Consider the following 23,511-nt stretch of genomic DNA (forward strand, 5'->3'; position numbering starts at 1 on the left):
GGTGGTCGTCCTCTACCACTTCTTCTCGACCTTCTTTGAAATTTTTAGACCACTCGTAAACTCTTGCCTTACTCATAGTAGATTCACCAAAAGCCACCGTCAACATTTCGAATGTAGCGCTGCACTTTATTCCATTTTTAAAACAAAATTTAATGCACATTCTTTGATTCATTTTTTAAGTAAAAATTCACCGAGCGTTCGAAAGCACTTGTAATCTTTTCGACTGTCAACAATAAACGCCATAATCAAAACAGTTGTAGATGTAAACATATATCAAAAACATGTGCACCAACAAGACAAAAAAATTGAAAATCGGATGTATAAAGATCGCGAAATTAAAAAATTCCCTTTACCTCTTGATCACACCTCGTATATACTACGCAAGCCACTGTATAGTGCGTGGGGGAGGGTATATCGTTCCAGTATTACCGATTTTCTCCCCCATTCCAATAGCGTATTGAACGAGGGAAAAATGACTGTATGTAAGTGCCCTAATGTCTCTTATCTTGTTATCGTGATCATTGTCGGAGATACAGCTAGATAGCGGCGGCAGAATGGCTGCACAGCCTTCTACGAATACAGGGTCTCTAAATTTACCCAATGTTGATGAAAAAACATCACAGCTGTATTTTATGTACGTTTACTACGCACAACTGGTTTCGTTCTAAATGAACATCTTCAGGTAACACCGGAATTTCACCATTAGCCTTCGTCACTATTTATTTATCGCATGGCAAATACACATAAAATGCAAAAACACTGAATATACAGGAATATTTCAATCACACAAGACGAGCAAATGCGAAGTCAGAACTATGACACAAGCGTTCAACTACATATTAGTATCTAACCGTTCAGTCCAGTCTGTCGCACCTGGGGATAATTTGAACAGGTCTATAATGTCCCCTTGATAGGCTCGTTTTTGGCACTCTTGAGCAATGTGGAAGGCTGTGTAGCGCTCTGGTCCACAGTCATATTGGAGTGCCGGCAGTTTACCCCATTTAAACAGTAAATCTACACTTCTGCCAAACCTGGTACGCATTCTGTTGACAGTTTTCCAGACTTCACGCAGCAGTTAAAGCCGCTAGGTTTATTAGCCGTGTTGGTACGGCTGTTAATAGTTGCTGCACTGAGTTGCTCAAACATTTGATAACTCACGTGATTCTTGAATAGCGGGACTTCAGACTTGTTCAGGATGCACTAGCAGTGTCTTCGTGGATAGGCAGGACCCAGTCACTATTCACATTCTAGTATTCACGTACCAGGGCCTCTTTCTAGTGGAGTTCTTCTTTTTCTTCTTTTCCCGTTGCCCTTCCCCGTATAGGCGCAGTGTCGGCATGGTTATTAACGGATTTGGAATGGTTAGTTTAAGGTATGCCCGGATTCGACGCATGTCGCCTCGAAATTCTTATCAACATACCGTGATAATGACCACGATTGCCGTTTGCTTTTAATGAGCATCAGTTTCATGCCTTGGTGACACAAGTCAGCATTGCTAATCACTGACACAGCATTATCTCTTCAAGTACTTAACTCGATCAAGGTGCTGTTTGTTGCAGCCTAGTTTTACTGCTTGTGCCAAGAGCTGCCATAACGCTAAGAGGTTTGAGAAGATTAACCAAAAATTTTATTAGAGAAACCTGCGATAGGGCATCGACTCCAGCAATTTTTTTTTAAAAAAAAGAAAAGAGGCAGCGGAAGATCATAACGAGAATATGCAAATATAATTATTTCCGCCAAATGGAGAGTAAAAGGTTTTCCCTGCTTTAATGCAGCAGAGTGGTACCGTTGTTTTTTATCATATTTTTAAATGTCATTTGCTTACGTCTGTTACCTGAAACTTGAGAGAAGCTCACTAACATGAAGTGTTATTGCTTCGAAATCAAGTATGGAAGTTTCTTTTTCCGTCTCTGGCCCATAAAGAAGCAGCTCTTTCTTGCAGCTGTAGCTACAAACGTCGTTGAGAGAGAAGTTATTCTCATGCTGAAACGACACGTGCTGTGCAAACACATTTCTCTGCTTCCAGGAAAGGTCAACTGGAATAATTTTGCTACAGGTAGAAGCATTTTCAACAAGAGGGACGAAAGACGACTTAATGGCTACGTTTTGTGGTATATTGTGTATCAGTCTCTCTTTTTTCCAACAGAGCGACACCCGTACTCCCAGCTACTTTAAATGATATTATGGAAAGTGTGTTCAAACTGTCCTTAAAACAATATGCGCTTTCTGCACTAAAACATCTGTGTATTGTTACAGTAGCAAAAACAAGTACAATACGAATGACACCCTTCGTCACAGCTTTGGAATCGGGTGATCTGCCTGAGCAGCGTGCGTGCGTACTTGCGTGTGCGCATGTGTGTGTGTGTGTGTGTGTGTGTGTGTGTGTGTGTGTGTGTGTGTGTGTGTCTACACGAGGTTGTGTGTGAACATACATAGCTGTTTGCTAACCATTTATCAGCGCGATCTCATATACATGACAGCATCACGCTCGACAAAATGTGTCATCGCAAACCCCTCTGTCGTAATTTCCTGTCATCAAATGTCCAGCGTGTGTGTCTCGTACATCTGCCACGAATTTGAACAACTGTTCGCACAACATCAGAAATAACCGAAAATGTTTAATTAGTTAGTTTAAGCTGACATTTATAGAGCAGGATCAGCAAAGCGGGTGCACGTTTTGGTCCATAACAGTTTGTTATGCGAGGTTTATCGTATTGGCGGGGCCCTATTCGTTATCGTGTCGTTCGGTGATCGGATTCCAACAGTGTGAGCCGAGCTTACTAACCGGTAGTTTCTGTGTTCTTTTCAGCGGATTGTGTATTTCAGTTCGCAACTTTACTAAAGCGCCTACTTTGTCACATAACTTCCGACGCTGCTGCTGATGACGTAAATGCGAAGTGCTGAATTCAACCAACCAAGCTAATTTACTTCCCGAATTTATCACGATTTGCACACCACAAATGACATTTAGTACAAGAGGAAGCTTACAACAGCAGCAATAACTGGAAACTGACAAATTTCGCTCTTTAGCTTATCTACAGTTCATTTTACTCCGTACTAACGTAGCGCGGAATTACACCGTCTACCTCAAATCAATGCTCTTTCTTTGGGGCTCGCCACGTACATCCATGCTTCGATACTCTCGAGCAAACAGCATTCGACAGAAATTATGTTCGAAAGCGGATCCGATCGTTTGTAGTAAAGTGTCCCGAGATTACCTTAGTAACTGTAGGCTAGCTTTTCTTAGTGTAGTCCATGACGAAATAAATTCGTTGTTGAATATGGTAATTCAGCTTGCGTCGTGAAATTAAATCATAACAACACAACCTTCTTAGTCGTTCTTATGAGATATGCCCGGACAAAATGGGTATAAAATCATTTCAGGTATTGCTGCTTAAATGAGAGGTCATATTTATATCCTTTCACTTGTTCGACATCCGTTTTTAATTTATCTGTATCTAAATCCACATGTTCTTTGCAAACCACTATAACGTTCGTGCTAGAGAGGCTACTTTTGATCAACTGAGCAGTTCTACTACATTTGAGGTAGTTTACGGGTGGGCTTGTCACTTCCAAAGCAGCTGCAGTCGCCCTACAAAGTCATTTCCGGTATATTCAATGTAGCAGGATATATACACAGTACTCTGAAATCTCGGCTATCCCTACATAATATCGCAATTTTTGTCAGAAAGTTTAAGCTCGATAACGCATGTAATGAATGTTTTGACCACAAAATACCGTCTATGGCAACTAGCATTAGAAGATGGCCAGTGCAAGCTGAAGTCCATCCCCGTAGCTGCCATACGGAGGATCCAGGTTCGGTTCCCAGTACTGCCAGGGATTTTTGCTTGGTTGGAGGACTGGTCTGGAATACACTCAGCCTCGTGAGGCCAACTGAGGAGCTGTTCGACCGATTTTTAGCGGTTCCAAGATTAAGCAACCCGACAATGACCGGTAGAGCGTTGTGCTGACTACATGCCCCTCCATACCGCATCCGACGATGCCATTGGCAGAGGATGATACGGCGGTTGGTCGGGTTGGATTGCGACCAGGCTGCGGAATTTTGGTACTACACATCAGAAATGCAGGCCGAAACCAGATTTGATTGTTTCAGAGAATGTGATTTGTCTGAAACAAAAGGAAGTTCGCAAAACGTCAATCACTAATTTCCTTCGATGCAGTGGTTTCTTCCCCAAAAATTTACACCATTTCATGTTCAAGCCACGAATAGAGCGCGGGAAGAAAGATTGTTGATAGGCCTCCATGGGAGCTCAAATCTGTCTGATTTCGCCGTCACGACCTCTTCGCTAAAACAGACATTGAATACACTAGTAGACTCTTCTAGGAATGTTCCCCACTGGAAATTTTAACAATAAGTCACATCGTGATGCCCAACGCCTCTCTAGTGTAGTCTGCCAATGGGATTGCTGAGCATCTCCGTGATGCTTTCGCATTTGCTAAATGAACTAGTGACGAACCACACTGCTCTTCTTTGGACTTTTTATTTTACCTCTAACGACCTTGTTTCGTTCGTGTTCCAAAGTGGGGAGCGATATTCAGATGTTGTTCGACAGAGGGTTTTATAAGCTACCTCCTTCTTCTATGGACTACACTTCCTGAGGATTCTGCCAGGGTCGTTACAACAGTTTATGGAGCTCTGGGCTATGTCCCTAAAGTGAGACCGACGAGGTGGCGCAATTTTTTCCACGATGGATTCGCATTCGGGAGGACGACGGTTCGAATCCACGTCCGGCCATCCAGTGGATGAGTAGAAAAAGTAATTTTGAGTGATGAATCACGATATACACAGTGCAATCCGATGGAAAGAATTGGATTTGTTGATTTCAGGGAGAATTTTGTGTAGTGGCAAGAGTGGAGTACAGAGGAGGTGATGTTACGGAATGGGATGCAGCCGATGGTAATTGAATACATCCCACGATGTTTCAATTGGGCACCTGCCAGTCATTTTCAGGTGAGCTGTCGAATTCTTCGGTGACTCACCCGGTGCCCAATTGAAATATCGTGTCGTGTATCAATCGACGACTGGCTGCAAGCTCGAAATTAGTTTGAACATTCAGTTCGCCAGGAAAATTTTCAAATTCACACGGTGGGCGGTGTTCTTCAAATGTTAAAATGTGTGTGAAATTTTATTGGATTTAACTGCTAAGTTCATCAGTCCCTAAGCTTACACACTACTTAACCCAATTTATCCTAAGGACAAACACACGCACCCATGCCCGAGGGAGGACTCGAACCTCCGCCGGGACCAGCCACACAGTCCAAGACCGCAGCGCCTCAGACCGCTCGGCTAATCCCGCGCGGTTGAGGTGTACTTCGTGGTTAGAGTATGGTCCTCTTATATCACTAGAAAAAGGCTAAATATGGAAGGATATGAACACTTTTTACAGCATTGTGTGCTGCGTGCAGTAAAAAATCAGTTCGTAGACGATGACTGCTTTTATCATCATTACAGTGCACCCTGTTATAAAGCAGCAAGGCAATAGTTAGTAGACAATAACATTCCTAAAATGGACTAACCTGCCCAGAGTACCGACCTAAACACGATGGAACATCTTTGAGATGAGTTATAACGTCGACTACGCTCGATACCCAAGAGTCCGACATCAGTACGTTCTCTAGTTTCGGCTCTTGAGGAAGAATGGACTGCCATTCTTCCGCGGACTTTCAGAATCCTCACTGAAAGTGTTCCCAGCACAGCTCAGGTAGTTATAAATGCGAAGGGTTGGCGCACTCGATATTAGTAGAGTCTTGTACCGTAAGGAAGCAAGGGAGAGGATGCTGTTGCAGGTGGCCAGTATCCTCTTTCTACAAAGCAAATCCACTCGTGGATTAATACTGTTCTTTATTTACATTTATTTCGTGGTAAAAGCTCATCAGTAATAGTCCTCTTGTAGACACTATCGGCAATCTTGCTATTGTCACTAATCTGGTCACTATAAATTGTCTTAGCCTGAGTGAGCCAGTGAGCCAACAGGGCCCTCCGGTCTACATCTACATCTACATCTATACTCCGCGAGCCACCTTACGGTGTGTGGCGGAGGGTACTTATTGTACCACTATCTGATCCCCCCTTCCCTGTTCCATTCACGAATTGTGCGTGGGAAGAACGACTGCTTGTAAGTCTCCGTATTTGCTCTAATTTCTCGGATCTTTTCGTTGTGATCATTACGCGAGATATATGTGGGCGGTAGTAATATGTTACCCATCTCTTCCCGGAATGTGCTCTCTCGTAATTTCGATAATAAACCTCTCCGTATTGCGTAACGCCTTTCTTGAAGTGTCCGCCACTGGAGCTTGTTCAGCATCTCCGTAACGCTCTCGCGCTGACTAAATGTCCCCATGACGAATCGCGCTGCTTTTCGCTGGATCATGTCTATCTCTTCTATTAATCCAACCTGGTAAGGGTCCCATACTGATGAGCAATACTCAAGAATCGGACGAACAAGCGTTTTGTAAGCTACTTCTTTCGTCGATGAGTCACATTTTCTTAGAATTCTTCCTATGAATCTCAACCTGGCGCCTGCTTTTCCCACTATTTGTTTTATGTGATCATTCCACTTCAGATCGCTCCGGATAGTAACTCCTAAGTATTTTACGGTCGTTACCGCTTCCAATGATTTACCACCTATGGCATAATCGTACTGGAATGGATTTCTGCCCCTATGTATGCGCATTATATTACATTTATCTACGTTTAGGGAAAGCTGCCAGCTGTCGCACCATGCATTAATCTTCTGCAGGTCCTCCTGGAGTACGTACGAGTCTTCTGATGTTGCTACTTTCTTGTAGACAACCGTGTCATCTGCAAATAGCCTCACGGAGCTACCGATGTTGTCAACTAAGTCATTTATGTATATTGTAAACAATAAAGGTCCTATCACGCTTCCCTGCGGTACTCCCGAAATTACCTCTACATCTGCAGATTTTGAACCGTTAAGAATGACATGTTGTGTTCTTTCTTCTAGGAAATCCTGAATCCAATCGCAAACCTGGTCCGATATTCCGTAAGCTCGTATTTTTTTCACTAAACGTAAGTGCGGAACCGTATCAAATGCCTTCCTGAAGTCCAGGAATACGGCATCAATCTGCTCGCCAGTGTCTACGGCACTGTGAATTTCTTGGGCAAATAGGGCGAGCTGAGTTTCACATGATCTCTGTTTGCGGAATCCATGTTGGTTATGATGAAGGAGATTTGTATTATCTAAGAACGTCATAATACGAGAACACAAAACATGTTCCATTATTCTACAACAGATTGACGTAAGCGAAATAGGCCTATAATTATTCGCATCTGATTTATGACCCTTCTTGAAAATGGGAACGACCTGCGCTTTCTTCCAGTCGCTAGGTACTTTACGTTCTTCCAGCGATCTACGATAAATTGCTGATAGAAAGGGGGCAAGTTCTTTAGCATAATCACTGTAGAATCTTAAGGGTATCTCGTCTGGTCCGGATGCTTTTCCGCTACTAAGTGATAGCAGTTGTTTTTCAATTCCGATATCGTTTATTTCAATATTTTCCATTTTGGCGTCCGTGCGACGGCTGAAGTCAGGGACCGTGTTACGATTTTCCGCAGTGAAACAGTTTCGGAACACTGAATTCAGTATTTCTGCCTTTCTTCGGTCGTCCTCTGTTTCGGTTCCATCGTGGTCAACGAGTGACTGAATAGGGGATTTAGATCCGCTTACCGATTTTACATATGACCAAAACTTTTTAGGGTTCTTGTTTAGATTGTTTGCCAATGTTTTATGTTCGAATTCGTTGAATGCTTCTCTCATTGCTCTCTTTACGCTCTTTTTCGCTTCGTTCAGCTTTTCCTTATCAGCTATGATTCGACTACTCTTAAACCTGTGATGAAGCTTTCTTTGTTTCCGTAGTACCTTTCGTACATGATTGTTATACCACGGTGGATCTTTCCCCTCGCTTTGGACCTTAGTCGGTACGAACTTATCTAAGGCGTACTGGACGATGTTTCTGAATTTTTTCCATTTTTGTTCCACATCCTCTTCCTCAGAAATGAACGTTTGATGGTGGTCACTCAGATATTCTGCAATTTGTGCCCTATCACTCTTGTTAAGCAAATATATTTTCCTTCCTTTCTTGGCATTTCTTATTACACTTGTAGTCATTGATGCAACCACTGACTTATGATCACTGGCAGTGGCAGTGGCCTAAATACTTGCTGTTGAGAGGGCGTTGGCGGTCTGTTGCTTGTCGGTGTGTCTCTGGTCTCTCTCGTGACAGGCAAGCTTGATCCAGCGCCTACTATCCATCTTCTCGCTACGTCTTTGCCCACCTGCCACGAGATAACTGGGCGTTTGTGTTGCCCTCATCATTTCATCATCATTCATGAAAGTGGCGAGACTGGACTGAGCAAAGGTTGGGAATTTGTACGGGCGCTGATAACCGCGCAATTGAGCGCCCCACAAACCAAACATCATCAGCCGGCCGGAGTGGCTGTGCAGTTCTAGGCGCTGCAGTCTGGAGCCGAGTGACCGCTGCGGTCGCAGGTTCGAATCCTGCCTCCGGCATGGATGTGTGTGATGTCCTTAGGTTAGTTAGGTTTAATTAGTTCTAAGTTCTAGGCGACTGATGACCTCAGAAGTTAAGTCGCATAGTGCTCAGAGCCATTTGAGCCATTTTTGAACCAAACATCATCATAATCATTCATATTTGCGACATTTTACACCAGCATAATGTTAATGTTTGTTAATAGGTGTCCGGATACCTACGATTAGGTAGTCTGCGTCCCCAGATTCTTCCGACGAATCTCAGTCTGGCATCTCCCTCTCGTACGATTATTGTTATGTACTCTTTTACTTTAAGTCGCTCCGTACGTATATTCCCTGATATTTCCTTATAATAACCCAGCGATGACAGTTTCCCGTACACTGGCGTGAGTCTTCCTGGGGAGGGGTGAACTTCTGTACGTTGCACTCATCGGGAACGCCTCTGGGAGCGCTTGGCCGCTGCAGCCGCTGGCTTCGATCCGCCTCCGGAGCCAGAGCGGCGGCGGCGGCGGCGGCGGCGCTGATCCTGTTTTGTCACGTCCATTAGCATATCGCCGCTGCGCCGGGCGCTCAGCGCTGCTGACGCGCCCCCGTTCCCTCTTAATGGTAATTAATGCTAATTCGCCTCATTTACTGACTTCGCACACTTTGCCGCGCCTTTGTCCTCCTTATTAACGAAACCTCCTCCCTGATGCGCTCTCCGAATAGAATCGTACCGTCGTATCTATGAAACATCGACGCTCCGTGGGGTGGCGATGGAACGGGATTATTCTCTAAGTGTTACGTACATAACCTTGTTCATGTAACTGTACCGGCAGCTTTGTGTGCAGTTCTCGTACAGAACTAACATTGCCGTCACAAATGTGTGCCTATTAACAACGATCACTTCTGCACTTGTTCAGTAAAGTTATTACCCGTGCAGGTGTCAGTTTTTACCTTTCTTCGGGCCGGTCTGCGAATGGTCTCCTTAAGATCATTATTACACTACTGGCCATTAAAATTGCTACACCATGAAGATGACGTGCTACAGACACGAAATTCAACAGACAGGAAGAAGATGCTGTGATATGCAAATGATTAGCTTTTCAGAGCATTCACACAAGGTTGGCGCCGGTGGCGACACCTACAACGTGCTGACATGAGGAAAGTTTCCAACAGATTTCTCATACACAAACAGCAGTTGACCGGCATTGCCTGGTGAAACGTTGTTGTGATGCCTCGTGTAAGGAGTAGAAATGCGTACCGCCACGTTTCCGACTTTGATAAAGGTCGGATTTTAGCCTATCGGTATTGCGGTTTATCGTATCGCGACATTGCTGCTCGCGTTGGTCGAGATGCAGTAACTGTTAGCAGAATACGGAATCGGAGGGTTCAGGAGGGTAATACGGAACGCCGTGCTGGATCCTAACGGCCTCGTATCACTAGCAGTCGAGACGACAGGCATCTTATCCGCATGGCTGTAACGGATCGTGCAGCCACGTCTCGATCCCTGAGTCAACAGATGGGGACGTTTGCAGGACAACAACCATCTGCACGAACAGTTCGACGACGTTTGCAGCAGCATGGACTATCAGCTCGGAGACCATGGCTGCGGTTACCCTTAGCGCTGCATCACAGACAGGAGCGCCTGTGATGATGTACTCAACGACGAACCTGGGTGCACGAATGGCAAAACGTCATTTTTTCGGATGAATCCAGGTTCTGTTAACAGCATCACGGTGGTCGCATCCGTGTTTGGCGACATCGCGGCGAACACACATTGGAAGCGTGTAATCGTCATCGCCATACTGGCGTATCACCCGGCGTGATAGTATGGGTTGCCATTGGTTACACGTCTCGGTCACCTTTTGTTCGCATTGACGGTACTTTGAACAGTGGACGTTACATTTCATATGTGTTACGACCCGTGGGTCTACCCTTCATTCGATCCCCGCGAAACCCTACATTTCAGCAGGATAATGCACGACCGCATGTCTGCTGTACGAGCTTTTCTGGATACAGAAAATGTTCGACTGCTGCCTGGCTAGGCCATTCTCCAGACCTCTCACTAACTGAAAACGTCTGGTCAATGGTGGCCGAGCAACTGGCTCGTCACAATGCGCCATTTACTACTCTTGATGAACTGTGGTATCGTGTTGAAGCTGCATGGGCAGCTGTGCCTGTACACGCCATCCAAGCTCTGTTTGACTCAATGCCCAGGCGTGTCAAGGCCGTTATCACGGCCAGAGGTGGTTGTTCTGGGTACTGATTTCTCAGGATCTATGCACCCAAATTACGTGAAAATGCAATCACATGTCAGTTCTAGTATAATATATTTGTCCAATGAATACCCGTTTATCAAATGGTTCAACTTCTGAGGTCATCAGTCACCTAGAAGTACTTAAACCTAACTAACCTAAGGACATCACACACATCCATGTCTGAGGCAGGATTCGAACCTGCGGCCGTAGCGGTTGCGCGGCTCCAGGCTGTAGTGCCTAGAACCGCTCGGCCCCCCCCCCCTGCCGGCCTCGTTTATCATCTGCATTTCTTCTTGGTGTAGCAGCTTTAATGGCCAGTAGTGCACATTGGCTGCATATCTAAACTGATGCAGTACATTTGACAGCAAGGAACTTCCGGTATGGAAAGAGCCACTCATTAGCGCCAATGGCCGAGAGAAAGCGCAAACTTGCTATGAGCACGAACAATAAGTTTCTTATTTTGTTCATACTTGCAGGCATTCTCCATCAGCTACTCGTTACTTAATGTCTATCACGTAGATTCTGTCTTTTGCAACTCAGTGTTTATTACTGTTTTTCACCACATAAGTTTCCCACAGCCGTATTAGACGTCTTCAGTAGTTGTATAAAATTATGAATTGCTTTTATAGAAGCACTGAAGATGATGCTTAACACAAACAGGTAAAACACGTTCGGCAGAAAAAAATAATAAAAATACGAGGGCAGTTCAATAAGTAATGCAACACATTTTTTTCTGAAACAGGGGTTGTTTTATTCAGCATTGAAATACACCAGGTTATTCCCCAATCTTTTAGCTACACAACACTATTTTTCAACGTAATCTCCATTCAATGCTACGGCCTTACGCCACCTTGAAATGAGGGCCTGTATGCCTGCACGGTACCATTCCACTGGTCGATGTCGGAGCCAACGTCGTACTGCATCAATAACTTCTTCATCACCCGCGTAGTGCCTCCCACGGATTGCGTCCTTCATTGGGCCAAACATATGGAAATCCGACGGTGCGAGATCGGGGCTGTAGGGTGCATGAGGAAGAACAGTCCACTGAAGTTTTGTGAGCTCCTCTCGGGTGCGAAGACTTGTGTGAGGTCTTGCGTTGTCATGAAGAAGGAGAAGTTCGTTCAGATTTTTGTGCCTACGAACACGCTGAAGTCGTTTCTTCAATTTCTGAAGAGTAGCACAATACACTTCAGAGTTGATCGTTTGACCATGGGGAAGGACATCGAACAGAATAACCCCTTCAGCGCCCCAGAAGACTGTAACCATGACTTTACCGGCTGAGGGTATGGCTTTAAACTTTTTCTTGGTAGGGGAGTGGGTGTGGCGCCACTCCATTGATTGCCGTTTTGTTTCAGGTTCGAAGTGATGAACCCATGTTTCATCGCCTGTAACAATCTTTGACAAGAAATTGTCACCTTCAGCCACATGACGAGCAAGCAATTCCGCACAGATGGTTCTCCTTTGCTCTTTATGGTGTTCGGTTAGACAACGAGGGACCCAGCGGGAACAAATCTTTGAATATCCCAACTGGTGAACAATTGTGACAGCACTACCAACAGAGATGTCAAGTTGAGCACTGAGTTGTTTGATGGTGATCCGTCGATCATCTCGAACGAGTGTGATCGCACGCTCCGCCATTGCAGGAGTCACAGCTGTGCACGGCCGGCCCGCACGCGGGAGATCAGACAGTCTTGCTTGACCTTGCGGCGATGATGACACACGCTTTGCCCAACGACTCACCGTGCTTTTGTCCACTGCCAGATCACCGTAGACTTTCTGCAAGCGCCTATGAATATCTGAGATGCCCTGGTTTTCCGCCAAAAGAAACTCGATCAATGCCCGTTGTTTGCAATGCACATCCGTTACAGACGCCATTTTAACAGCTCCGTACAGCGCTGCCACCTGTCGGAAGTCAATGAAACTATACGAGACGAAGCGGGAATGTTTGAAAATATTCCACAAGAAATTTCCGGTTTTTTCAACAAAAATTGGCCGAGAAAAAAAATGTGTTGCATTACTTATTGAACTGCCCTCGTACATTTTCTACAGATTGCTAATATTTGTTCTCATCTACATGATGAATATCGATAAGTTTCTTCTTGATGAATAAACATTTCTCTTAAGATGACGCTATAAATCTATGAAGAGGATCTTTGATTGTAAAATCGGAATAGAATTATAGTTGTGTCCTGCTTTTCTTTGGCGTTACGTATCTTTTACTGGATTCGAATGTGATGGGAACTCGTTCACCACCTGTATACCAAAACGTCATCGAAAACTATCGGAGCGTGTATTACTAATCTGGAGAAGAAGAAGCAGGAAGGAACGTAAATATATGAAAGAGAAGAGCCTCTGTTAAGTGCTATTATTTTTTTGTAGCCACTCAATAACAGGTTCTGCTCTTTATTTTCTAATATGGTGTATTACTAACCTCCTTATGTGACAGTCGGCGCCAAAATATACTTCATTATGTTACAGCACGAACAGAAATTGCGTTGGTTAGAACAGTCGACATCTAAAAAAAAAGGTAATTAGTCAGAAGGATATATCATTCTTCCATTGTTATTCACATAGTATTCTGCGCTATGGTTATTGAAAGTACAATGACACTTCCTTTATTGGATAAAATTACTTTAAGCCAATGTTCGTTGTTTTAATGGCTTTCATAAAGTAATGTTTTTTCGTTTTTATATTTCTCTCTCTCTCTCTCTCTCTCTCTCTCTCTCTCTCTCTGTCTGTCTGTCTGTCTCTCTCTCTCTCTCTCTCTCTCTCTCTCTCTCTCTCTCTCACACACACACACACACACACACACACACACACACACACAAATGCGCGCTCTCTCTTGTCAGAACATCACTGTTGGTTGGCTACAGTATGGTTTCTTTTCTCTGTTGCAGAGGATCGAGTGGCACTCGTCAGGTGCCCATCGCGAGCTCTGCTACCTCAAGGGGAAGTCAGAGGTGAGTACCAGAAAAATACACCTTGCTATAATGTTGAGCCTTTTTAGGGCAGTCAGTCGGGTGTCATCGTCCAGGTACTGCGATGTTCCAGCAAGCTGACTACCTATTACCTTCAGGTGGCTCTTGTCTTTCTCGATCTTTTGAACGCGGACTCCGCTGCTCCCGATCTTCGCTGCAGGTTTGGTATGTCACAAGAACATGTTTATGCGCTACCTGGAGTGGCCACTTGCAGGCCTTGTTGTGCTGCACCTTGCTGCTCTCTCTGATGCGGGCGTATCGGTTCTGTGACCCCTCATTTTTCATGGAAGTCACGGGCCGGTCGCCTAGACCTCTCTCGGAGACTACCCAATCGGGGTACACTGTCTGGAAGCCCCTAGGTAGGTGCAAAGCCAGTCTGAGGGCTCGATTTTGCACTATCTGTATCGAAGTCTGCGCCGACGGCGTTTCCCCAGACGACAGTTTTGTACTCCAAAACTTCCACAAAACAGCCCCAATGTCCTGTGGGAGTGTGAACTCGGATTTAGCGGTGGTAGCTGGCGCAGCCCTCCAGTCGCTTTTCTCCTCAGTTTTTCGACATGTTGGCTCCTTGTTAGACACCTGTCGATAGTGACGTCCGGCTACTTGTCACTCGTTCCTCATCGAATAGCTCTACTCAGGTTGCCTACCTGCCTCAAGTCCGTGGGGACTGGCTATCTCCAGCGAGTGCTCGATTCTTCGCTGTATTAAAGACGAACCTCTGATTCGCCGTCCGTCACACAGGGTCTTCGGAGATTGACTGTAATCTGTGCTGCGTAAGCTGGGCGCTGATGCTTAGCGTAAATAGTGCCATGTCGTTGGCGGAAACTGCAAGTTATCCGCGTGGACACTGTGGCAAGGCCTCTGTGAACATAGTGCACAGCAAGGGACAGAATACCGAACCTCGAGGGACTCCCACATGTATCTAATTGTCTTCCACTGGGCCCCGATTTTATACTCTCTTGCAGCTTTCGTCTGTCGTTCCACGGCAATGCCAGTGCGCGGTTCCGCTGAAGAGGTAGGGGGAATCTAGAGTTAGTATTATAAACAAATGTCTTGCGTGTAATTTCGTGTGTTCCACATGAAAAAACAACTTCAAATTAGTCCGGTTTGATGTGCAGCTTAAGGTCGTTTAATGACAGAGACAACCGTTTCTGTAGAAGTACATCAGGTATCTGCTCGCTTGCATCTCTTCTTTATCACAATCGTGGATACTGTCAGAAGAGATCTTCAGAAAACCGCATGCTGAATGTTGCTATATCCTGATGATGTGCTATTGGCTTCTGAAGATAAGACTGACCTGCAGCGTCAAGTGCAAACCTGGAACAATCGCCTTAAAGAAGTAGGTCTACGACTCAACATAGAGAAAATGAAGTGTCTCACCACAGATATAAATGTCTTTGAATACCAGGTGTTGACCTCTAAACAACAAGGACTTTCAAGTACCTGAGCTCGACCACTGTCCTTTATGGAAATCTCAGAGCAGAAATTTCTAACAGGCTGAGCACCATATGGCTCGATGGCGTTCTGTGGCTAGAAGAATCCAGACAGGCTCAAGTCGAAAATACAGCGACCTCTAATTTGTTCAATTGGACTACATGGTTCTGAATGCTGGCCTTCAACAAAAGAAATAGAACAACGATTTGCCGCCACGTAAACAAAGATACTCAATTTGACTTCCGGGTTAACACTGCACGATCATGTCATACATGATGAAGTTTGAAAGTTGTATGGAGTGGTGCCAGCAGCAGACAAGATTAGAGAATGCCCTCTGCGATGCTACGAACATGTTTTTAGAGCAGACGCAGCAACAGTGCCAAACATTCGTTCAGATATGAGAGTGAAAGGTAAACGGCCAGTAGGACGACCTAAACAGCGACGGCTTGACACCATACGCGAAGATCTCAAGATCTCTGGAGTGCAACCCGATCTGGCACAATTTCATATAAAAAAGTAACAGAGAACAAAAACAGCGAAACCCGCCGCCATGCAGAACAAATGCAAACGAGGAGGAGGATGAAGAAGAAAGATGAAGACAGTAACACCGGAAGTGTAATCTGCGTTTCCTGCAGCAGTGTGTGAGAACTCCTCTATGGCGCGCCTCGCTGACCTCAAAATGCACCACACATGTGTGCTCAGTCGCTACTGGAAAAACTATGTTTTCATCCTCAGCTATTACTTTCCTTGAGCTAAACTACCCCGTTTTAGGTTAAAACCAACAGTCGAGATCGCAATAATGTTTCTTTATTTATCGGTTTCGGTTCATGTTAAAGCCATCTTCAGAATTTTTGGCCCTGGGTTTTCTCGTGATACAGCTCTCGTACACAGTCATGATCGTACACTGACAGTGTACGATCGTGGTATCACGAGAAAACCGAGGGCCAAAAATTCTGAAGATGGTTTTAACATGAACCGAAACCGATAAATAAAGAAATATTATTGCGGTCTCGACTGTTGGTTTTAACCCAAATATAGCACCAGGTCCCTGTACCCCATAGACAATGTTGTCTAAATTTATAAATGACCCCCTCCGTGACAACCAGCTTGGATTCCGAATATACAGATAATGCGTAACCCAACTCGCGGTTTTGTCATATGACATTCTGAAAACCATGGATCAAGGCAATCAGGTACATGCAGTATTTCTCGATTTCCAAAAATCATTTGACTCAGTAGCATATCTACGCTTATTTTCAACAGTACGATTATATGGGGTATCAACCGAAATTTGTGAATTGACTGAGGATTTCTTCTTAGGGAGGAAGCAGCATGTTATCTCGGATGGAGAGTAACTTCAGGAGGCCCCAGGTTCAAATGGTTCAAATGGCTCTGAGCACTATGGGACTTAACACCTGTGGTCATCAGTCCCCTAGAACTTCCAGACTGTAGCGCCTAGAACCGCACGGCCACAACGGCCGGCAGAAGGCCCCAGGGAAGTGTGTTTGCACCCTTGCTGTTCATATTGTGTACGAACGACCTCGCAGACAATATTAATAGCAACCTCCCACTTTTTTACAACTGATGCAGTTACCTTTAATGAAGTACAGTCTGACAAGAGCTGCACAAATATTGAATCTGATATTGATAAGATTTCCAGGTAATGCTAGTATGGATAACTTGCTTTAAAAGTTCGGATTTGTCAGATTGTTGAACGATCACATTGGCTCAGTCTTAGGTAACGGTTCTTTGACAGGATTCTAGTGCAGTCAGGTTACAGAGGAGGCTGCTTACGTCCTATAATATCGCTCAAATGTGTGAGGGCCATACCAAATAGGGTTTATGAAACTTATACAAATAAGAACAGCACGAATGGTCACAGATTTGTCTGAACCGTGAGAGAGCGCCACAGAGATGCCAAAAGAACTGAACTCGCAGATTCTTGAAAATAGATACAAAAAATCCGAGACAGCCTAGCTAGAAATTTAACCAACTTTGAGAGATGAAACTAGGAATATACTATACCTTCCTACGTATAGCTCCCAAAGGGGTCACGAAGGCTAGGATAGATTAATTATAGCACCCACAGAGGTTTTAAAGCAATCATTCTTCCCCATCTGCACATGCGAATGGAACAGGAAAAGCCATTTGATTGTTACAGTAGGATATACATTCGCCACGTACCTCACAGCGCCATACACAGTACAGGTTCACACCACACTAACTTCAGGTCCCTCTATCGATTGAACGCACAAAATTACAATTGAGACTTTGAGCTATAATGAGAACCAAAACGCCTTTACCCGTTGACACTGGGAACCGAAGACTTTGTGAGTAGCTTTTGTTTGGATTGTCCCCCGCCAATTCAGCGATAGATTAAACTGAAAATATGTCTTTCAAGTCTTAAGACACCCATGGTAGTACCGGTGAGGGACGAACTTGCGTATCCGAAGTGTCGTAATCGTAGCATGGATTGCATACTTTTTCTGTAGTACCTCCTACACATGCTACCTAAAGCACAGAGAGTATTTCGACGTTCGCTTAGGAAAGAGAAAAAATGAAGCTCTTTAGCGGAACGTTCGCTGCTCGTAAATAACAAGAAGAACCAAGAGTTCCTTCTCTCGTTTACATATCCCTAGTGCTTGACACCAGGCCGCTGGCACCGGGTTTACCAATCTTACTAATTGCTCCATTAATTATCGAGGCAGCAACTTTACACATTTGTTAGAATAATTACTTAGAAAAATTCCTATCTGTAGGTATTCGTCAGTGAAAGGCCTGTGTTTTGTCCCAGGAGGTCCTTATTTTTGTTTCCGGAGTTTCTCTCACCCCTTTCATAGCAGTAGCGCAAAAGTTTTGATTGCAAAATATGTACCTAAAATTTTATCTCTCTGTCTCCCTCGTTTTCTCTCTCTCACTTTTCCACTGATGTCAGTTCTGTCCTATTAATTTTTACGGCACAAAATAAGTTAAGAGCAAAAAAACGAACAAGAGAGAGGAAGGTCGGTTACGGCTGGAATCCATCGGATCCGAAACCATCACGTCACGGTTTTAATCTCTGTTCACCTGCGGATACTCACGCCTCTGTTAACGGCAAAGCGGAGTCAATATTGATTAAACAGACGCGCAGCCTCTAGATCCCACAGTGGCGTGAGTCTCCACGTTCACGACGTGGATCATATCGTCGCCACTTATTGGCGCCGTGGTTTAACGCTTCCATTTGCCCGTTTTTCTCCCACCCGCAGCTGCCTTTATGAGTTCAAAGACGACCGCCGCTGTTTGAAAAGCAACCCTAATCTCTCTAATTAAGCTGGGAGCGAATAGTAGCCAATAACCGTAAGAAACGACATTCTTGAGACAAGTGTGTCTCAATTTAATTTTCTTTCGTCCTTGATCCACAGCGATAGCACAGGGCGTTTCGAAAAGAATGTACGCGTTACACAGTATTTGTTGTGAAAACTATCGATAGCTCCGTCACGGCTCGGTTGTTGGGGGAACGAATACGTTGTCATTCACTGCCGCTAGATGTCGGTATTCTTCTGTTTGCTTGGTTATAGTCGTATGTTGCAAACTGGCTACTCCGCAGCATAAATCATTTTGTGTTCTCGAATTTGTGAAGTGTAATATTATGATTACAGTGCAAAGACGTTTCAGGTTGATCCTCCCCATGGATGGAACACTGGTAGATGGTATCGGGAGTTTGTAGACACGGAATGTTTATGTAAAGAAAAGAGTTACGACAGCCCTCGCGTTTCCGACAGAAATGTCGTACGAATTCAAACCGCTTTCCAACGTGCTCCTACAAAATCAACTCTTCGTGCCAGTCGGGAGTTACAGCTGCCTACAACGAGAATTTGACGTGTTTTGCGACGTCAGTTGTGTATGGAGCCGTACAAATTACAGCTGTTAAGGCTCTACGTCATGACGACAAACGCAAACGTGCGGCAGTTTTTGACAAGTCTCAAAGTGCTATGGACAACGATAACACTTCTGCACAACGCATCGCGTTCAACGACGAAGCGACTTTCCACCTTGGTTGAGAAGTAAACAAAGACGATGTTCGAATTACGGGTCTACAGAACCCACATGAACGCGCTGAACATTACCAGATTCACGCAAAGTCATTGTGTTTTGTACGATATTGCACTTGTCTGTTTACGGCCCATTCTCCGTTTATGGAAACGTGATTGACGATCGTCCGCAGCTCGTGGTCGTGCGGTAGCGTTCTCGCTTCCCGCGCCCGGGTTCCCGGGTTCGATTCCCGGCGGGGTCAGGGATTTTCTCTGCCTCGTGATGACTGGGTGTTGTGTGATGTCCTTAGGTTAGTTAGATTTAAGTAGTTCTAAGTTCTAGGGGACTGATGACCATAGATGTTAAGTCCCATAGTGCTCAGAGCCATTTGAACCATTTTTGAACGGTTGACGATCCGCAGTATATTGCTATGTTACAAAACTGGTTGTCTCGAGGCTGGACAAGAATAACTTCATTTTTCAGCAGGACGGATCACCCCTTCGCTGGAGTCGCCAGTTGCGTGAATATCTGAACGAAACCAGCGAGCAGCTGGATTGGTCGTCGAACAGATCAGCTGACCTCCACTTTCACTGGCATTTGACGCCCTGTGACTTCTTCCTGTGAGGTTTCGTTAAGGACAACGTTTATTCACCAACACTACTACAGAACCTAGAAGAGCCAGATCCGTAGGCCTACTGCCGTTACATCAGTGACGATGGACATACTTACCCGAGCATGGAAGGTATTCGGGCACGGATGTGATATTATCCATGTTGCTTGTGGAGGACATATTGAACATCTGTAATCTTAACTTGAGAGATTCGTAAATATGTGTTCCAAGTTTCATAGTAGTATTCCTTACAGTTTAGTGAATAAATGTGTTCAAAATACGTATATTCCTTTTAACGCACCCTGTAATTTCTGAGCTATGGGATTGAAGATATCTCTTGCCACTGGCTAAACACAATGTTTTCCCAAATACTTTCACACAGTATGTGCCCTCTCCAGATATTCGTCATTTTGTCAGCTCCAAGAACACAAACTGTACAAGATATCAAGGAAGTGCGTCATTATTCTGTCAAGAGGGAGAAACTTGTTTTATGAGGCAAAATAGCTCGTATTGGGTGTTGTTATCGTCTTAAGTTCGAAGACAGGTTTGATGAAGCTCTCCACAATACTTTATGCTGTACAAGTCTCTTCATTTCTGCGTAAAATGCCGCAACCTCCATCCATCTGAACAATCCCGTGGTGCCCTCTACAACTTTAACACTCCCACGCTTCTCTCCATTACCAAATTGATGATTCCTCCATGCCTCTGGTTGTGTTCTATCAACTGATTCCATCTATTAGCCAAGTTCTGCTATATTTTCTCCCTTCCTAGTTCGATTCAATAGCTCTTCATTAATTGTCCGCTTTGCCCATCTGACTCAATATTTCTCTGTACCGCCACGTTCCAAGTGTTCCTGTTCGGTTCTCAAGGTCAACGCTTTTAAATGTTTTCTTACCTTTATGACAGGTTTCTACTTGTGTGATGTTACAAATTTAAGCCACTCACAGTAAGTTTTAAAAAAATCACAATACATTCATGAATCCAGAATCTACTTGAACAATCCACAACATCAGCATCAATGTACTGTTGAACTGTCGAGGAGCACGGGCATACCTTGCCTGGGTGCGTGTTCACACTCCTTTATGAAGGCATCTGAGTCTAAACTAAACCGAAAAACACGGAAAAAACGAATGCACATTAACAGTATTGTAGTACGCAAGCCTTTCAGTATAGAGCAGATGAATTCATTATCAGCCTTGTCTGGCTCTTTTCGTAACCTCGGGGACGACGTTGCCTCAAGTAAGACTAACATCGTTTGGGGCCTCCTCTTGCTCTTACTGCAGAAGTTAATTTTGGGAGAACAATTCCTATTCCTATTGTAGCCGGAATTTGCTCTCATTCTTCCATAAGCAAGCTGAATAACGGTTGCTCATTGTTCGCTCTAATGCATCTGACACACCCAAATCAGTGTCGTTACAACGCACTCGGGTAATTTCCATTCGCCAAGATTCTCCCAGGTCTAAAAACGTCTGCCGCAGTCATCACGCAGAAAAGTTTTCCTGTCGGTCTCCGCAGAACAATTTTCAGCGTTGTGTTCGCCTCTCTAAGTTGGCGTACCCCAATGGTTGGTTCGTGATCGGTGGCTTTTGGCCGGCTATGTAACAACGAAAACTGAGCCCTGCCGCATCTCAACGGATCGCTCTGTCGCTGACATTTGCAACGGACCCCCACCTGCCGTAGATAACAAAAATATCTAGTAAATGGTTCTTACAGTAAACTTTAAAATTCTGTTGTCCTTTGCGTATTAATTTATTGGTCAAACTCAGCAATGATTTGGTTTCGTGCCGCCCACCCCCAAACACACACACACACACACACACACACACACACACACACACAGCACCTGTGCAATATTCCTAATAGGATATTTGTGCCTGTACGTCTTAACTGCCATTGCCTGTTCAAACTCCCTCCGACAGTTAATACTGAATGAAGTAGACAGTCACGTATCAAAGTTTCGGTGTCTGGAGCGAGACGCATGTTAGTCTCCCCCCTCCGCAAAAACAAAAGAAATTTAGCGTCACTTCCATTTTAAATGTGTCGCAGATATACAACTTTACGACAATAACAGTAAAATTCAGGTTTGCTATATATGATTCATTTCTTTTCAAACTTCTGTATTTTCCAAAGTACCCCATGTAAAAATGTGATTGATGCACCCATAGAACCGTAAACTCACTGAGTTTGCAGTGTGCTCACCATTTGGTGTTACGAGTGGAGTGCATTGACAAAATGGTGACAATGCAAGAAAACGTTTCTTGTGTGTTGGGAAATGCTAGATGTTTATCTGTTACAATAGTGCAGTGCGCATTTAGAAGGAATCGTGTAAAAGAAAAAAAGAAGGAGATAGCATAGATGTTAGGGCTTCCACTTTGAAGTCTTGGCATTATTCAAAACGAAATCCACGAAAATACACAATACTTCCTACAGTCCAAACATGGCTTCTATTGTGCTAAGCTAATCTACATCATTCTAAATGCAGATTATTATTATTATTTGTGTCATTATTATTAGTATTGGAAAGGTTCTGTAATGTCTTTGGTATGTGTTGCTTCTGGCAAGATCTGGCAGGCTAAATAAGCAATAAATAAATAAATTACACGAGCGACGTACAGGTTGAATATGGCGGAAAACATCGTGTGACGCGATTTCAGCCGATCTTGAACTCCAGATAGCGGCAAGCGGCTGGGAAACGAATGGCCATACATTCCCTATACACGGATTTAGTTCAAGCTCTCTCAGTTCTCTCCGTTGACACTAAGTGACGCAGACCCATTGTGCCTGCCCGGAGGGACAGACATCGCTCAGTTGAGTTTAGTAGAAGGTTCAAAAGCTTTTTGCCACGTATCGGTACTTTTAATCAACTAGTCCAACTTCAGTACCACCTCAAGACTGGTTTAAAAGTCGTGGTCATTCCTCGCAATTACTGAACCTAATATCTGCGGCAACAGACGAAAGTTAACTTTGGTGCGATGCCATCCCGTCACGGAGTAGAACCCACTCGGCTGGAGCATGATGAATTTCCTGTCCGGGGGTAGACTGATTAATTATCGAGGCCGATTTGCGCTGGCAGTCTAGGGCCCGAGGCCTTCGCTTTGTTTCAGGCCGTTATTATTCTTTTTATGTTTTAGCTGAATTCGTAACAGCCGCAGCACCCCCTTGCCACCCCACTGTTTTGCGCTCAGGGTCCAGTTCCGGCTGTCGCGGCCGCGAGGAGACGGCTTTGACAAATGAGAAGCGCGCGGTGCTACGCGACTCCCATTGGCTGGCGGCGGCCGCCTCGTATCTATTGGTTCGGCTTACTGCCGCTAGAGCGGGCGTCAGGCGCGCGGGTATGCAATCAGGCGGTGGCCTCAAACCCCTAGCGCACAGCCTTCTCGCCCATCCCCCACGCCACCCATTCCGCGTGGCTAAGATTAAATTACCGACCCACCGCGGGTCTGTGTCGTCGTGCGGCTGTCGCAGCGACACGCAGCCGCGCCCGGCGAGCTAAGCTATGCAACGTGATACAGACGGGGAGAGGTAGACCTCGCCAGAGGTCAACGAATTTATACCGTCAGTGCCTGTGCGGGTCTGCTACTATCGATGTGTAACTGCTACTTGAGACGAGGACGTATAATGCGAATAGCAGGCTGACGCTAATAACTATCATCTTCCTGTTGACCATCACACAACTAATTGCTTTATTAGTGAATTTAAAAGAATGG

General features: G+C 44.8%; 1 protein-coding gene across 1 annotated transcript in view; it reads left to right on the forward strand.

Annotated features, from left to right (window-relative positions):
- LOC124616260 (semaphorin-1A) overlaps positions 1–23,511 on the forward strand; it is a gene marked incomplete at its 5' end in the record, with an annotated part of 362,538 nt that overhangs the window by 285,424 nt on the left and 53,603 nt on the right. The window contains one exon of the mRNA XM_047144564.1: positions 13,669–13,731. Within this exon, the coding sequence (XP_047000520.1) occupies positions 13,669–13,731 (63 nt within the window). The remainder of the gene's footprint in view (positions 1–13,668; positions 13,732–23,511) is intronic.

The sequence above is a fragment of the Schistocerca americana genome, chromosome 5, assembly GCF_021461395.2.
Source record: "Schistocerca americana isolate TAMUIC-IGC-003095 chromosome 5, iqSchAmer2.1, whole genome shotgun sequence".
Taxonomy (NCBI): domain Eukaryota; kingdom Metazoa; phylum Arthropoda; class Insecta; order Orthoptera; family Acrididae; genus Schistocerca; species Schistocerca americana.